General features: G+C 42.4%; 2 protein-coding genes across 2 annotated transcripts; one reads left to right on the top strand and one right to left on the bottom strand.

The window, feature by feature from the left end:
* Positions 1-12: 12 nt before the first annotated feature.
* Positions 13-8,851, top strand: rad9b (RAD9 checkpoint clamp component B). Its single transcript, XM_029677791.2, has 11 exons — positions 13-120; positions 449-519; positions 673-810; positions 986-1,100; positions 1,298-1,397; positions 3,086-3,192; positions 3,286-3,392; positions 4,333-4,397; positions 4,557-4,679; positions 6,430-6,664; positions 7,059-8,851. The coding sequence occupies exons 1-11, from the start codon at positions 87-89 to the stop codon at positions 7,173-7,175; spliced, it is 1,212 nt and encodes a 403-aa protein (XP_029533651.2). The 5' UTR covers positions 13-86; the 3' UTR covers positions 7,176-8,851.
* On the bottom strand, positions 8,227-18,126 carry pptc7a (protein phosphatase targeting COQ7 a). Its single transcript, XM_029677793.2, has 6 exons — positions 17,359-18,126; positions 15,366-15,545; positions 14,285-14,483; positions 11,766-11,889; positions 11,497-11,626; positions 8,227-11,202 (listed from the first exon to the last, which is right to left on the bottom strand). The coding sequence occupies exons 1-6, from the start codon at positions 17,558-17,560 to the stop codon at positions 11,144-11,146; spliced, it is 894 nt and encodes a 297-aa protein (XP_029533653.1). The 5' UTR covers positions 17,561-18,126; the 3' UTR covers positions 8,227-11,143.
* Between the last annotated feature and the right edge of the window lie 37 nt (positions 18,127-18,163).

Consider the following 18,163-nt stretch of genomic DNA (forward strand, 5'->3'; position numbering starts at 1 on the left):
TGTAGCTGTTGCGCGTCAACTGCACCGACAGACATTCTAATTAGTGATCACCACAAAATCAAACTTTGTGGAACTTGACTGCCAAAATGAAGTGTGTCATTGAAAGAAACGGTGTTAAAGGTATGTTATCTTTTGGAATATAGATAACTGTAACGTATTGATACAGAAATGTGCAACACATTTTAAAGTACATATCTAGCTAATTTAGCTAGCTAGCTAAATGTGCCAAACAGGATAGTATAAACGTTAGCTAGCTAGCTAACTTACTCTCTAAACTTGGCCAATTCTCTAAAGTTTGCTAGCTTTGACAGCCTACCTCAGTCTGCGGATTGTTCTCTAAAGTGATTTAGCTAGATAGCTCAAATGTAGGATTTAGATAGCTAAATATGTTGACACATAATTGATGAATTTAATCTACATAAACAGTATCTCTGACTGTTTCTGGCAGTGTTAGGGAAGGCTATTCATGCCCTGGCACGCATAGGAGATGAATTATGGTTGGATCCTATGATGAAAGGGGTAAGCATCAGTCCATTTGAAGTGTGCTATACAAATAACGTTTGATTTGATGATGGTCTACAAAGCTTTATCAATGTAAAGTGTTAGCTACATAACATTGTCCTGTTCTAACCATTATGCATATAATTATCTGCCTGGTCTGGTCTCTTGTAGTTGGCAATGAGGTCAGTGAACTCAGCCCATTCTGCCTACGCCTGCTTCCTCTTCTCCCCATTGTTCTTCCAACACTACAGCCCAGACACAGGACCAGCCCAGGACTGTGGAACTGTCAAATGCAAGTTGGTCATGAAGGTAATGGCCAAGCTGTTCTGAATCTGCTGAATATGAACCCAACATCTCAAGATAGATAAATGTCTCACACAGGCCCATATGGCACAGTCCAGCATCATTGCTTTTACAATGGGTGAGACTTTATAGTACTGATAGTGTAATAGCTGTGCATTAATATACATATTTTTGGTTTTAGTCAGTGCTGCCGCTATTTCGGTGCCTGGCTACCATTGAGCGTAATGTGGATAGCTGTCAAATATCCATCAATCTCCCAGACAACCGGGTGATATTCCAGTTTCACTGCAGACATGGTAGGAGAACAGTCCAATAGAGTGCTCTCAGATAAGATCTTGTTTTATATGTTAAGGACTTGTGGGTGTGTGTTGAGCAAATTCCAGTAGGTGTTCAACAACGATTTTGGAACAAAGGGGATTCTTTCTCAGATTGTAATGCATTGTATCAATACTAGATGGCGCTGTGTCCCAACATCTCATACTCATTGTGACAGGTATCACCAAAACACACAACCTGGGTTTCCAGGAGAGTGAAGCTCTGCAGGCAGTGTTTCCTTCTCACCTCTGCCCCAATGTCCTGAAGGCCCAGCCCAGGTGAGCTCCCATAAACATATCCCAATCTATCTCCTCGTGACATTGATGAAGAGTGATTCAGAGACTGACTAAGAATTACTACAGGGTGCCGTGTCTTTACTATCAGTAACTGAAGACTGATAGTTTTTTATCAAAGGTTCTCTGTAATTAGTTATTACGCGATTAGACTGATTGATCATGTAACCGTAATTACTAGGAAGTTGGGGCACAAAGGAAAAATATTCAGATTACAAAGTTATAATTTCCTAAAATAACTTTTCAGATATTTCATCTGATCAATTATTCTTAGAATTAATGAATTATTTACTTTACCTCACGTTAATCTCATTCCAAATGTCGTAAATTGTTGGTTATCTGCACAAACCCAGTCTTCACTATGAGTCATCCATACATCAATTGTCTTAAATCATTTATTTATTACTAACTAATTAATTCACAGAAATGCATAAACAAACAAACAAACAAGGTAAATGTGGTTACATGAAATGATAGGAGAATGTGCCCTAGTGGGTTAAACCGGCATGGCAGCTTGTTAGACAAAAGGGGAAGTGGGGGTCGACTAAGAAGTCACTACAAAGTGATAATTATAACAATTGAAATGCTAATCCTTTGCACATGAACGCTCACTCATTGGGAACAATTGCAATCAATAAATATATTTACGCTCAGCCAGTCTTGATCGCTGGTGAAAAGTTTGTTTCTTTTGTAGAATTGTCCGTCTCTCTCCCTCTCTCTCTCTGTCGTGGTTAATGTGGATAGTTCAGAGTGACATTCATTTGTTTCGTTATAGAATGGATGTTTCGCCGGTTGTCGTTCTTCGCGTTCAATGATACCGAATTCCTAGCTGCAGACTAGTAATTCATATCAAAACTTGTTCTTATTCTGTCGGTATCGATAGTCTTAAGAGTTTAACCACGTGGTATGGTTAAAAGATTCATCAATGGTCTACAACCTTTGTACTCTCCTAAAGGAGAAAAACATGGTCTGCAACCTTTAGCCATCTCGTAATTGAGGTAAGCTTGGTCTGCTGATCGAAAACCCAAGAGGGGGTTTTATTCGGAAGGGCCGAAAAAGAGCTGTCGCAAGAGGCCTGACCCTAAATGGGCTCAGGGGCGGTCCTCTGATTTAGTTTAAATCAAAAGGGAATTGTATTTTTCTTCATTAAACAGTCCAAAATCATATTACACAATTATACAAACAGTATCATACTCACTCATTCATCTTATACAACAATTAGATGTAAACCTCATATCTGAGGCTATTATATAAACAGCTTTATGGTAATGTGGCCACACCGTCTCCCATGAGCTTCCCCAAGTTGTGACAAAAGGACCAGTTCGTAGCTGGATTCTTCACCGATCTTTTATACTTTCTCCAGAACATGAAATTTGTTCGTACCTCAAGTTCTGTGAGGTGGAAGGATTTCCTTTGTCCTCTATGAAAATTTACTCTCTCTATACTGTGTGTCCATGAGGAGATCCTCAGGAATTTACGACGTCTCTCTGACCACAGCCATCTAGTTGAAGGAGGAAAGGGGGAGGCAGGGAGAGGGGGATGGGGCTTGCTATACCCAAAGAGGCCAACGTCATGACAAGGGTATACAGTAAATGATGATTATTCCATTAGTAATTTACATTTGTACTATCTATTATAATTGTATTAAATTTGTATAATTATTTTTGGGCCAGACTTCTAGGCGACATGGTGATGCACTTCCCATTGTCTCAGGAAGAGATCACTCTGTCCATGTCTCCTCTGAGAGTCAATCTGAAAAGCTACTATGAAGATGAAAGTGGTGAGATGTTGCACTGTCTGCGCTGTATGAAAAAACCAACCCACAAAAAGTCGGTAACATATTGTGCCTAACTCCTGATTTTTCGGGTTGCAGATCAAATGAAGGCCATGCACACTGAGATGTCTTTAGAGCCCAGTGAGTTTGACTACTTCCAGGTTGGAGTTGACTCAGACATAACCTTCTGTCTGAAGGAGCTGAGGGTAAGGAGGTTATTTTGGGATGGACCTTATTTTTTTGTCACATGAGCTTGTGAATATGGGAGGGTGTCACTGTCTGTGCTTGCATACACATGGGTTAATTAATTTATTTACAGGACCCAAGTGTCCAGGAGACTCTGTACCCTATCATTTTCAATGGAACGTTCCCCTCCTGGGCGGGATTTTGTTTTATGACCCTAATGAATCAAGTTATAATATGATGTTTTTTTCCCCACACATGACTACATTTTTATTGAACAGACAGTAATAAGTAGTAGAACATATGCATTGATTGCCTAACTCTCATACCATGTTCCAAATATATCCAAGTCCTCAGAGGAGAAAATAACTTCAGCATGATTCAATAGCAAAATATGTCACATTGGGACCCCAAAAAGGCAGCCATTTTGCATCCTATGTTTTTTTGTGTTATTTATTATAAAGTACAACTAAAGTGTCACAATTTGTGCTCAGACCCACATCCTTCGACCCGACCCTAACGTCCTGGAATGTTGTTGGGGGTACCCTTTTGTGAAGTCCCTCATTACACAGTAAAGCTATGCCTAGCTATAGACTGCTGTGTGTCCATGCTAGCCTGTGATTGAGTTGGACAGTGAGCCAGTCTCTACATTGCTGCTAGTCTTACCTGTCACAGTGTGTTAGAGGGGCTAGTCGAACACACACAGAGGCTCTGGTGTCTGGGCATCGGACAAAGCAATTCAACTGAACCCATGATTACCCCTTTCACTGTGATTGACCCCAACAACTTGAAAGGTTATGGCTAGTGTACACAGCAACATTGGTAATATGTGCCCTGTCATCTAATGTACATTGCTGTCTAGCAGAGTACCAGAGTATTGTGACCTGTTATTTTAATTGGTGGTGAATGATCAAACAGTTACTCCAAACATGCATGTGTTTAATGTATTAACCTCTTCTCTAGGGATTGCTGTCATTTGCTGAATCACATGGTCTACCAGTATCTGCCCACTTTGGCGCTGCAGGAAAGTAAGTATCCTGGTTCTTGTGATTATACCCAGTGACTATCACCTCTTTTACTTAGGTCCTAAATTAGGCCTGGAGTTTTTCCCGGTCTGCTCACACGGTTGGAGAAATCTCAGGGCCCGGGTTCTAGGTATGCTGATGTTGTGTTCTGCTGTTTGTCAGGCCGGTGGCCTTCAGTGTAGAGAACATGGTGCTGGAGGCCAGTGTGGTGTTGGCCACTCTTGTCAACCCAGAGAGCAGGAACCCCTCCCAGGCTACAGAGGCCCAGGCTCCTGCTGCACTAAGGTAGCCGTCACCATTCGTTAAACAGTTATTACCCCACCACTGATAGGGGGGTTCTGTATTTGGTCCAACATTGTGTAATACACCACATCACCAGCATCACATGCTGCCCTTCTATCTTCATCATCTATTATGTAGTCACCATAGCAACCCTACCGCTATATCAAATAATGTATTTAGAAGTGCCCAAATTATTTCAATAGTCAGAGAAGCCCTTGTTCAGAGGCATGGTGTGTAGAAATGCAGGACATTTTGTCCTAGCGAGAAGCAGTTTCTCAGTTCAATAGCAAATAAAAATGTTAACAGGCTTAGATAGCCTTAAAGCGCCTGCCCAGTCATGTGACAGTCACAGTAGAGTAAATTTGAACTAGCCTTTCCTAGAATCCTAGAGTTGGCTGTACCTGTGATGTCCTCCTTACCGGAGGCAGTTGGCCAGCATGTGCTTTTTTTGGTGCCTCATTGGGCGTTGTGTTACAGAACAGTGCAGTAGCACTGTGACAGAGGCTGGCTATCTGGGGAAAGGCTGTGCTGGCTGGGTTAGAGGGCTGACAGACTGTAATCCCTACATCTCCCACAGTCACTAACCGGTTACGTTGCTGTGGCGATGATGTCACTCAGTGTGTGGCCCGCCCGGCCTCTATGTATCTCTCTCTTAGTGTCTGCTCTGAACAGCCTGAGGTGGGATTTGCACCAGTTCCAGCCGGATTGTGGCACATCTGGGTCACTTATGACGTCGCTGCATTGCACTGCTTCTTCCTTTTTCAAGGAAACGTTCATACAGTATGTTCGAATGACCAAAATGGAAATGTCATTTTTATACCTTCATGGAATACTCAGATTTTTGTATGACAGGTTTATGTTGTAGTTGTACAATTTAAGTTTATATTCTTATGTTACTGAATCCGCTGTTCCATAACCTCCCAGGCAAACACACACATTATTCTCATGTTGACCTTGACGAAGATAAGTGAAGATATTTAAAACCCAGCTCCTTCCCATTCTCTCTCCTGCTGGGACACTTCTTTATCAGCACATTCTGGTTCTGTCTGTGGTGCAGTCAGTGGTGTTTATGGAAAGCATGTTTATGCTGAGGAACACTAAGAAAACAGCCAGAGGCAGTGACCTGCCATGTGCAGGAGAACAGGCGAAACAGAGTTAGGTTGTCCTAGCATGCAACCTTGGAGCACAGCCAACATCCAACAGCAGTGTCACTCTTACAACAGCTTCCTTTTTTCTCTCTCTCTCCATGTTCCTCCCTTTCTCTCCCTGTCATCTCCCTGGCTCTGCCCCTCCCCTCTACTCTCTCTCCATGATCCTCCCTTTCTCTCCCTGCCATCTCCCTAGCTCTGCCCTCTCTCTCCCTCACACACTGATGCACGTGCAGCTGCAGTAACTCACGCGGCATATCATGTAACACACACGCTCATGAGAGCAGACTTCTTTCAAACTCACACTGCTCGGTTATCTAAAAACAACCTTTTCCCAATAGAACGTGGCATGCGCATCTCATATAACTTCTAATATATATATATATATATATATATATATATATATATATATATATATAGATGTCTGTTAGCAATGCTATTGCTTAAGTTTGTTGATTATCACAAATGTGGTTAATTAATATTGATTTGAGACTGACAGGCATCTGTTTTCAATATGAAGCTATATAGGAAAACAACTATAGGCAGACCACTGGAGGGAAATGCCTGAAGGCAGCCTTGCTGTAATGGTCCTTATATGCTCTCAGGTGTGGAGGTGTTGCGGAGCCTACGGAGGGCCCATGTGAGGCAGATGCCGGTCCCCCCCAGGCCCAGGGGTTTCCCTCTGCAGGCGAGCTGATAGCATCCAGCCAGGGAAGCCCAGTGTTCAGTGGAACAGCCCTCATGAGAGAGTTCACCGGGACAGGAGAAGATTCTGACAGGCTCAGAACACCACGTTACACACACAGAGGTCGTGGCATCACAACTCCTCCTTCCTCCAAGGTAAATTAGAACAAAATATGAACTTTGGTTGACTTCTGTTTGTGCCCTCAAGCCACTGTGTTGTTATTTTGGCAGGCTCCGACTGGTACCATACTTTGGTAAGTTCCAAAGTACAGATAAGGCCTTGCTTTAACATCCAACCAGGAATGTGCCTAGATTGCAATAATGTTTAACCATGTGATGTGTGATTGACCTGAAAGATACAGGGTGAAGGTGAATTGTGACGTATGTAAGGTGTGTGGCTGGTTGCACAGTCCTCATATCTCAAGCCCTTTTGCCTAAGAACCACCAGACCATATTGCAAAAACTGTTTCACAATTTGCTGTTTTTTTCCACCCATGCTCATAGTCTGCTCAGCTGTCTATTAAGGATGAGTCGTGTTTTGGTTCCTTAGGTTCGCTCCCTCCTCTTTGGGGCCGTGTCCTGTGAGCAAGGTGATGGTTGCACCTCTATGCTGCCCAGTCTGGTGTGTTCCAGTGATACAGAGGATGGGGCCAGTGGTGCACTGTAAGTTACCACAGAACAATGACCAAGCCAAGAACTGTTTTCATACCCTGCAAGTTTTTTTTCAGCATTGTATATTATAAATGCATTTAAATGAGAACATTATATTTTTCAATTAATTTGAGTGCTTTAAATGAAAGTTCATAAAGCATGGCTGTTTGTTTTTACTAACAAATACGTTATTCCAATGGTATGTGCATTTATTGCAAGAAACATATATTGTAGATCTGAAAGTCAGACATCAAAAGCATAAAATGAATTGGGGTAAACGTCTGTCCTCTCTTCCCTGTGACCCAGAAACCAATAAGTTGTTGAGAATTGTCAATTCGTTAATAGGTAAATGGAAGACGGTCCTCCCCTCCTCGATAGCCTTCATTTGGCGAGGAAGCACATGTTTATGACCAGTCTAATTTATACAAGTGCATTTTCATCCACTTTCCCCCTACTCGATTACCTTTGACCTTTTTCAAAAGGCCAGGGAGGACAGAGGTGAGGAAATCTAAAATTGTGAAAAGGCCCTAGATTTGCCCATGAAAACATTCCTCAAGCCAAGCGCCTGGGGATGCCACACCTGGGTGCTGATAGTAACTCCACACATCTCACAGACTCGCTAAAGCTTGAGGAATGTGTAACCAAACATACAGATCACATGGAGCCTTTTCATGTAGCTTCAGGCAGTCCCCTCAGTTGCATAAGAGCAGACAGCTGCGAGGGAAACACTTGAATCTAGTCCACTGTGGCCCCTGCTGAGACAGAGGAATGGATGAGTCAGAGCAGGGATATGCTGCCTGGCAGGGAACAGTAGGATTCCACCTTCAAAGGGAAAGACTGCATAAAGATGATCTATCACGTGTAGCAGCATGGCCTACCTCACTGGGGGAGGGAAATGGTAGCCGTGTTCTGATTCTAGATGCTTTTGACCTACATGTTTTCATTACCTCAGGAACTGTTCAGTCTACTGTGTAAGTAGACAAATACGTTGCAGAGACCACTGAACAAACAATATTGACACAGAAAAACATGTGACAAGGGTCTGGTTAAAAGGAAAAGAACGAGGGTAATAAATACTGTACTTTATTGAAATATGTTACAGCTTTGAAAACATGGCATTGTTGAACTGTATATACAAAATATAGATAACGTTACATGCAGCGCTCACTGTAACAAACGTTGCTTTTTGAACGTAATAATTAACTGAAGTCTAGAACTGGCCAACAGAACAGGGGTACTGGCAGGTCACTAAGTCAGTGTGGAGCAGGATATGGACATCATGGAGAAGCTTTGATATAGTGCTGTCTGACAGGGAGAATTGCTTGTATTTTAAGGCTGGTGGGGTTCTTGGCAATCTCTACAGTGCCATGATGTTTGCGAAAACATTTGGGCCATCCAGTGCAGGTGTTTCAACTCCCAGCGCAGTAAGAAATGTATGCAGGGCATTAAGCCCTTTAGGTTTTTTTTTATGTCATAAAACACCTGATAGCCCTACATCGGTCAGTACCGGCATAGATATTATTTTCCTAGTTAGGGGAGAGCCCTTGAAGCAGGACAGTAGCCTGTAGTGAGGGAACACCATGACATCAACAGAAAGAAAACCAAGGGGTATTACAGTTGATACACAGAACCTTGTTAAAAGGCCCAGTGCAGTCAAAATGGTGTTTTCCTGTGTATTATATCGTATCATAGCTGATGAAACTCTGCAAAAGTGAGATTTGTTATTTCCTATCTGCACAGGACCTTATAATCAGCAATGTTGCATGTGCAGGAGTTTGGGCTTTCCATGGTAAAATCACCATGCGGTAAATTGGTTAATAGACTAATAACAAAGAAAGGGGATACCTTGTACAAGTGAAATGTGGTATTTAACCCAACCCCTGTGAATCAGGTGCGGGTTTCAAATTTTTATGGAAATCTATTACAGTAATGATGCACTTAATTGTGTCGAAGTAATTTGATATTGATATAAAACAGCTGTATCGGGCCTTTAAGGATTCTAAGATAATTTGTCATGCTCCCCCCCCTTTAAAAATAAATCGCTTGACCATTCAAATTTGATTGTGTCCCATGGTGAAAGGCATTGAACACATTGAAAGGGAACGAGAGGTCTCCCATCAGATGGCGCAGAATAAGCATTAAGACAGCAGGGCATGGTGGGAAAAGTAAGTGTGAATCATATGGCTACTTGTCCATTTCTACTCTGTCTCCATAGCTGACACAGTGTGGGGTTTAGGGAACAATATGATACACAATTTTGCCACTATCAATAACATCCGATACAAGGCACATCAGCTCCATAAAATCAACATGTACATAGTACATGTTAAAGGAAACCTCACCCAAAAACAATATTTTGGTATTTGTTTCATAGTCCCAAAATGTTTTTCTTGTCAGCAATATAGTTTTGAAAATACAAAAATCATCCTTGTATGATGCATTTTGCATCATATGAATCTGTGTTTTGCATCATGTGGTGATGTTTTTTTAATTTTTTAAGTTAATTATCTTAAAACTTGATTGCTGACAAGCAATACATTTTGGGACTATTGAAACAATTGACTAATGAAACAAATAACCAAAAGATAGTTTTGTGGTGGAATTTTCCTTTACAAAGGAAACGTCACTCTTACAATGTTTCTGCACATGAGTTGTGTTGTAAATGCAAAGTGCACATTTTTGACTGCAGCAAAAAAGAAAATGAAAAATCGGTTAAATTAAATAAAAACACTAGTGACCTGATTCAGAAGACTTCATCAAATGTGCCATTGGAGCTTTACAGCGAGGACAACTGAGAAATTCTGATTGTGAACAATTTTCCCTGAAGCTAAACTGAAACAGTCCAGATTCCCACCCCATCAAACCAAAGCAGAAATAGAATGATATCTGCTTGGTCACTTGACCAACGTCCACTGTGAACTTTTAGATATGCTTTCTTTAACCTTGTGCGTAAATGGTTGTTACCATTGCATCCCAGTGGATATAAAAAAAGCGATGTAGCCTACATAAAAACCATCCATTCCGTATGTATACAATATCAACATCTGACACGCGACAGCCTCCAGGTTACTCTATCACACATAACAACCTTCAACATCACTTGCAGTCACACTCACTCTTTGCGTCGCAGCAGGGGTCAGAGAACAGGTTTGACAGAAACATCGAGCCATTTAAAAAAAATAGTTATTTTAACATTTCACATCCTTAGAAATTATTCACTTGGTCTGTGTTTGACCCAAATTGTACTGATATGGCAAAGTATGTGTCAACTGCACCTAGTCTTCATACAACCCCTTAGATCAGTCAAACAACTTCAAATACCACGTAGTCCCTTTCCCACAGATCTACCAAAACATTCTAACATCCTTTAATATCACAACGATGCATGCCCTTATACCCACATATTTGTTTTGCCCTTCAACGTCTTTTAATTGTTTGTTTTTGTGTGTAATGTGAGTCACTGTAAAAGTGGCGTTTTCATGGCCCTATCGTTTCGACTTGATGGTATGATACTACTTCCTGTCTGGAATCAGCTCGGTTCTTGTGATTAACCCTCATTGGCATGATTCACAGAGTTTAAATTCTGACGCTTTTGACTGGCTAATACTGACCACCTTTCTCCCTCTCTCCAACCTGAGCTTTGCTCCAAGTCCCAAAATAATGTGAGAGCCAGAGCCTCATCTCCAACATGCTGATGTCCTTCATCCCACTGAACGGGGATTATGTCAATGACAACTGGGACATTTCCCAGATAGATCCTTTGCAGCAGGTATTCTAAACAGAGACATGTCAGAACTGCATGTATTGTCAGTGTTCCATCTGAGAAATAGGACTGATTATCTCAGGGGGCCGAAGGTGGGCTCAGTCAGCCACCAACACTAGTCCCCAATCCCCACCAGCAGGAATCAAAGCAGTCTGACATCTTCAAGAGACAGATGGCAAGAGGAAACTCTCCTAATTCCCCTCCTAGCCTCAATACAGTCTCTAGTCTGTGTACTCTGCAACTATTGACAGCAACACGGTGATGTCATCTGGCTTTCCTCCTGTGGGGAAGAGAAAGAGATGCAGTCAGAAGGATGAGTGTGAGAACAATCTCTCATTTTCATCATTCCAAAAGGAAGCAGCCTGAGAGCAATGGAAGGAACACTAATAAAACACTTCTTATTCCTCCCTGGGTGTCATTCTTCCCGATTTATAGAGCAGCCCTCTCAGCCTGGATACCATTCACAAGGGAAGCAGGGTATGAATGGAGCAAATGGACTATGAAATGAGGACTACCTTGGCTTTGTCTCCAATTTCCACTTGCATGAAGAAGTGATAAAAGTGATGATCATTACCTCTTACATTCAGTCCATTGTCACAGGCAAACTGGGCAAAAGGCGACATATAGTTGGGGTCGTATGCCAGAACATGGGCCTGCTCTGCAATGCTCCTGGCTGTCTGCTGGATACTCTCATAGTTGGTGTTCTGCAAAAACAAAAACAAAATGGAGGAGTGTCTTAGTTTTTTTTCAATGTCTTGTTCCTCCACTTCAATACTCTGCAGAATGAAACAGTAAACCTGTCTGTTGCACACGAGTACGGCAAGGGTTTATGCGAGGGTGTACCTTGAGTTTTTTCAGCTCCTGTAGGATCATGTAGTCGGGCATGTTGTCGAAGAGGCCGTCTGTGGCTGTGAGAATTATGTCCCCCAACTCGACATCGAAGGAGGAGCTGTCTGCAGCATCGGGACTGAGGGGACACAGAGAGCTTAACACAACGTAGCGGGGAAATAACAGTCTTGTGGAACATGAGTTAAAATATCCTGATCATATAGTGCCCATTAGAGAGGGAGCGTTAAAGTGCTTAACCAAATTGCAAACATTATCCAATTGCTCCCCCTTCTCATACCCCCCTCCAGGAAAGAAATCTGCCCTGTCTGAGCCCAGTTTAATCTATGCCTCTAGCCCTTCATTAGCCTAGATCACTGACACTGCTGCTCGGTCTCCTGTCTTGACTATGAGACACAGGCACACACCTCAGGTTAGACATGGCTACAGATCACTGTGTCAAACACTGGAATGAAGTACATTTTTTTTTTATAGAAATCATGCAATGCAGTTATACATTTCAACTGACTACTTTTTCAGCTGTGAAATGCTGCTGCTAACAAATTGCACAGGTATGGTGGAAAATAATCTAAGGAATAGCACACGTTGGCCGTCATGGGAAGTTGTAAGGAACTGCTGTAATGTTGATGTGCGACTGATACACACACATACAGTAGATCAGAGCCATGTGCAGTATCAAGTTTAGTTCTTGGAAGGCGACATTAATTCTGCCCCAGACTCCCCGACACTCATGGCTGTTCTAGAAACCATCTGTAACCCAGCCACCATTCGATCTACAGTCCTACATTACATTGAGGCTTTAGCGCTACGTTTCAAAATAATCACTATTAAGGAATCACGGATTTAGCTCTAAATTAAATTAACGTAGAGTCTTCCCACCAACTACAACAGAATCACAATGCTTATGACCCTGAATATGATACTATCAATGGTAAAAATACTGCCGCCTCTAGCTCATGGAAAGACTACAATTTCCAGCCTATATACAACTGGGCCACGTCAAATAGGTCCGAAATTTGGACTGACTAGGGCCCGGTTTCCCAATAGCGATGGAACTTAGGCTTACGAGTGTATTAACGATGCATCTTTCCGACAATGGCTGAAGATGTTTTGGGAAACTCATGTTACACCACGCAGAGAGAATGCTCACTAAGTGCGTCGTTGAGGCATGTGACGATACTGATAGAATCAAAAGGTAACGCTGCTCTCGGATCAGAATTCTCCATTCAAATCTGACCTTAACATTATAATTATTCCACAATACTGACAATGGACCAGCTCTTAGGAGAGATATCACCTAAGGCTACAAATATTGAGGCGGCTTATTCTAATGCTCACCCTATAATATGCATTAAATCAAGATTTGGCACATCATGAAATATATTGAGGGAAAGAATTTGACAGTAAGCCAAACAGAGAAATAAAACTCAATTGAATGAACATGAAATGTATTTCCATATCATTGAAATATATAGGCTATACTGCAAGTAGGCTATTTATCTTTTACTTCAAATTGAAAACAGAGATGACTGAATTCTCTTTTTATCCTTTATCCTGCTTGTTTGTAATAATTGCAAAGACAATGGGAACGTTGTATTTGTAGTCGACTTCGTTGTGAAGTTATCAGCAGTCGCAGAGAGGCAGATAAACATCTTGATTCTATGTTTAGCAGAGATCTTCTGTGTATAAAGTGACACGGTAGGGAAGAACGCATCTAACGACTCACTTAGCTGTTCCACGAGTGGTCTGAGGCAGTCGGTAAATAACAAGCGTTTTCAAGTGCAACTTTGGTATGGATGGTTTTGGGAAACAATTCGGAGATTTAACGATGCTCCTACGAAGGTTCTAACGATGAACTTAGCCTTCATGGGCTTTTTGGAAACCGGGCCCATATCTGTTTATTCTGTATAGAGATAAGCCATGGAGATATCCTATGCACTGAGCAAAACCAAGCCATTTTCTAATAGGTATGTATGATGAGGCTACGGTTGTGAATAGGCCTATTCTACGGGTACTATGCTGTGTATCAGCTACATTTACGACAGTGACAGTTCAGTTCCATCTCACACCAGTTTAGAGAAACCCACATGAGCAGCTCTAAATAATCTCCCTGTTCTAGATTACTGGGTTGAGAAGGCCTGTGGGGAAGCAGACCAGGGATTGGCTGCTGTGAGAAGGGCAGTGAGGCTGCTGTGAGGAGGGCCATGAGGACGTGTGTGTGTGTGTTGAGACTTTGGCCTGGCTTAAAACGGTGGCAGGGTGCCAACACCGGCCCCACTGGAGTCTGCAGCACTACTGCTGCTGGCATGCCTACACAAGGAGAGAAAGCAGCACATGGCCCCAACCATGTGGCAGTACTGACACTCACTAATGCTGCATCAACACTGGACTGGACAGACCAGAAAGCAGCACAAGGGCAGAACCAATGCAGAGACTCTGTGCTTCAAAACCAAAAACATAGCTACACAGCTTCTTTACAATAGAAAATATGGCTTCGGCGGGGCCACAAAACTGACCTGTCACTGAGGACGGCCCCTTCTGCCTCGGGTGGGGCGATAGAGAGCTGGAAGGGGGTGTTGAAGTAGTGCTGCTGTTCGTCAGAGCGGTGCACCACTTCTCCTTCCCTCACCACCAGGAAGCCTGAGTCTCCCAAGTTAGCAGTGTGCAGCCGATGGCTCTGCCGGTCCAGCACCACGATACAGGCCGTGCTGCTGCCTGGAAGGAGATAACACAAGATGATAAATATATGGGTGGCACGCCCTACATCCTGATTATATTTGTAACAAATGAAGTCGAATAGAGCCATTGAACAATTTATAAATTGGTTGGGATGATTTATGAGTAGTGATTTTGTTGGGTTGCTTTATATCATGATCATACTGTAGCTAAACCTGTGGTTAGAAGAGGAAGGCATGTCAATACATTTCAGGAAGAGAAACATTTGGGAAGGATAACATTTAAGGAAACATAAAAGTTAACCGAACCGGCGAAAACATGGCTCCGCATGCAGCCACACCCTGCTGATGAGTCATCTGGACCACCAGAATGTTCTATGAGAGCTCCCTACAACCCCTCACGCTCTCTGACTCACCCTACTCTCACTCCCTTTCTTGTGTGTTTTTTCAATAGTAATACAATTACTGCTGGCCTCACGACCGTACTCCTCAGCACTGGAAAAATACAATACTGACTTGTTTTTCTCTTCTACATGAGCTGGGATGGAAAAGTACAGACTGACGACACGGACTGCTCGACTCCTCACTCTCCATTTGTTTTGTCCTGCACATTTCCGCATGCTCCATTCTAGCAAAGCAATGGATCAAGATGAGATTCTCTGCGTCTTTACACTTCCCAGGATAGAGGCATGCAGCAGGTCTCTGACTCATCACGCAAATATCCTATCTAAATAGCAGCACCTCACATGTCACTTAGCCTAACCACGCAGACTGAAAACAGACCATTCTAAGACTGCTTTAAGACCGTATTCTCTATTGTAAATGCCTATTCTAGTCAGTATGAGGCAGACACTAGTGATTTCATTTTGCACCAGCCTCCAGGTTCACAAAACACTGATCCTCCAGGGCTGCCTTTACTCACCCAGCAGAGGCACTTTGTTCTGTAGGAGCTCATAGTAGCTGCTTGTGAGGACGCCCACAGGGTTGCTTGGAACGAAGCGTCCCTCCTTTACCAGCCGCTCACAGGTCTTCATAAGGGTCCCTGAAAACTGTGATGGGTCCACACCGTAGTCTCTCCAACCACCCACTCCATCTGCCACACCTGATGAAACCACACACAGTCAGGTATTGGTTCAATAGAGGAGAACAGGATAGGAAAGAATCAAGATTGTATTCTGATTATTCTTAACACTCCTGACGAAGACATTCCCAGAAGAAGACAGTTTTCCGACAATGGAAGAGGTCATATTAATCGGAAACAAGTACTAGACGTCTTCACACAGTTGTGACAGGAGAAACAATAGGCACTTTCACTAAAACAAAACACCAAGTGTATAGAGCAAGAAAGTGCTTAGAATGAAACAAGGGACACTTCAGAGAATAAGCACTTCTTTGACATGCTTCTGACTAAACTTTTTCTTGGTATAATCTCCATTGATAATTTGGCCAGTCTGGTACATATAAACCATTTTTACTGGTAGCTATCTGAAGCATATGTTGTCTGCAGTTGTCAAGTCACATTACATTATCAACAAGCCCATATACTAGCTTGCAGTCACATTATCACACTGCTTAAAACCCTGAAACATTTGGTTTCTATGGTTATTGAAATGTACCTCTGCCTATTATGGGAGCAGTTGGTCTGGCAGTCCAAGTTCTTCCTAGGAATGCAATTATTTCCAGCTGCTTCCCAGACACAAGAATCAGCTCTTGCTGTGACCATACAAGGAGGGTCGTCTCACTCTCTCCCTGCCAACCTTTGGCTCACTGATGTGACAACAGTCAGACATGGCCTGCCTCACAGCTTCCTTCCAAGCCACACAGAGGACATGTAGGCTCAAGTGGACAGTGGGATTTTCTAACAAGTCAAGGGGGATATTCTGGCTTTGGTTAGACTACTTCTGGATTTCTGAATCACATTTTCTCAGTTGTTTTGATAGCTTACAAAGGCTACTCTTCTCTAAAGCCAGTGTTACCTGAAATCATAGCTTTAATGCAAAAGCATTGAACTTTCTAGCATTACAGTGCAATTAGTCAATTAGCCATATGACCAATAAAGCAGCATTCACAGTTTAGCTTACCTGATACTAAAAATGTACAATGCCCTTTAAACTGTGGGCTACAGACATGTGGCTATTTGCAGCAGAACTATTGGTTTGTCTATCAATATGATTATGTCAAATCTGAGACACCAACCATCAGTCTTGGTGGGGATCAGGAGGTACAATTGTGTTTGTCATACTTGTATGAACTGGGCTAGAATGCTACTGATTGATGTGCTGTTATTTAGTGTTGAGCCTGTTCCTTATTTTACAAGGCAGAGGATCATGTCTGTTCTACACTACATTAATATCTGAACGTTTTGTAACATAGTGACCTTCTGAGGTCCAGGACCAGGTAGGTACACCATATAAGTTCTGACATGGGGTAAAGTGTGAATGAAAAATGAAGTCTGTCTGGGACTGATTGGTTGTAGCCTAGTTATAGTGAAAAACAAGAAAGAAAGAAATATGTTCTCAATGTTCATCTTTCTAATCTATTTATTAATGTATACATACTGGTTGCCGTTTGGTTATGGCTGCCCCCCTATCACTACAATTATCAAACTACTACAGGCAGCTCTGACCTCTAGGACAGGGTTTCCCAAATGTAATTGTATTTTCTTGGCTTGAAACTAAGCCAATAGTATAACAACCTAGTTAGCGTATTGTGCAACATGATCAAACAAAATACAGTCCATGCTAAGTGTCCCTGGTTTGTTATTGTTTGATACTACAAAACGTAGTTAAGGCAAACTAGCTACTGTAACTAGCAACGGTGCACTGTCTGGCATGTTAGTTAGCCAGCTAAACAACCAGGCCGGTTATATCATCACGTTATAAAATAGTTGTCAATGCCGGACATTGTTTACTCACCCAAAACATCGGCAGATTTATGTCGGGCAATGAAGCAAGCGTCGTCGCCGTAGCACATCCCTTTCTTCAAGATACCCTTCCGAAAATCCTTCCCAAACCCGCAGCTTGCTGTTACCAGGCTGTAGTCGCGGCTATCCGTTTGAGAGAGTCCGCCAATTACTGCTCTGGCAACCAGTCTACCGTATGAAAGTACGGAGAACATCACCTACACACCAGCTCCCACTATACTGAGTACCAAGCTAGAAACAACCTAGGTGTTAGCTAGCTATATTATCTCCAATGTCACAATCTTGATACTGTACTGCTTAGTTAGCTAGCTAACGTTAACATTCGCCACGCAGAAACAAAACAAACCAGCGCGCCAGCCCAGACGATACTTATCCTTTATTTAGTTTAATACCGTAGTTATTGCCAAATCAGTAACAACTGCTCCGTAATTTGAAGGATATCACAAGTCCAGATTCCCAGAGAAGTTCGGAGTTCGTTGCAGCCATCGTGCCTGTAGAACAACCTACCACATTTCTGAAACATGCTTGGGGGAGCGAGCCAGAGTGATCTGCTCTGTGGTCTTGTGACTGGGCTGACGTCACATCTCTTTACACAATTTGAGTTTCCTCAGTTCTTCTAACCCTGAAAATCATCCATGACTTTTGTTTTTTAATAAATGTTTACTTTTGAAAAAAGCACCCCCTTCGAATAATTAATTTCAGGTTTATGAAACTTAAATGTGTAGCAGAAAAACACGATGGCTTCTACGCCTTGCGAGGATTCTGATGGATTTTATGACACCCCTTGTGGCAGTAAA

This window comes from Oncorhynchus nerka, linkage group LG13 (assembly GCF_034236695.1).
Source record: "Oncorhynchus nerka isolate Pitt River linkage group LG13, Oner_Uvic_2.0, whole genome shotgun sequence".
NCBI lineage: Eukaryota > Metazoa > Chordata > Actinopteri > Salmoniformes > Salmonidae > Oncorhynchus > Oncorhynchus nerka.

Coding starts and splice junctions, on each gene's coding strand:
- rad9b (XM_029677791.2), top strand. CDS start 87: ATGAAGTGTGTCATTGAAAGAAACGGTGTTAAAG. Junction 520..672: donor TGGATCCTATGATGAAAGGG/GTAAGCATCAGT, acceptor GGTCTCTTGTAG/TTGGCAATGAGGTCAGTGAA. Junction 3,193..3,285: donor CTACTATGAAGATGAAAGTG/GTGAGATGTTGC, acceptor TTCGGGTTGCAG/ATCAAATGAAGGCCATGCAC.
- pptc7a (XM_029677793.2), bottom strand. CDS start 17,560: ATGTTCTCCGTACTTTCATACGGTAGACTGGTTGCCAGAGCAGTAATT. Junction 15,546..17,358: donor TAAATCTGCCGATGTTTTGG/GTGAGTAAACAA, acceptor TGGTTTCATCAG/GTGTGGCAGATGGAGTGGGT. Junction 11,203..11,496: donor CAATGGACTGAATGTAAGAG/GTAATGATCATC, acceptor TCTTCCCCACAG/GAGGAAAGCCAGATGACATC.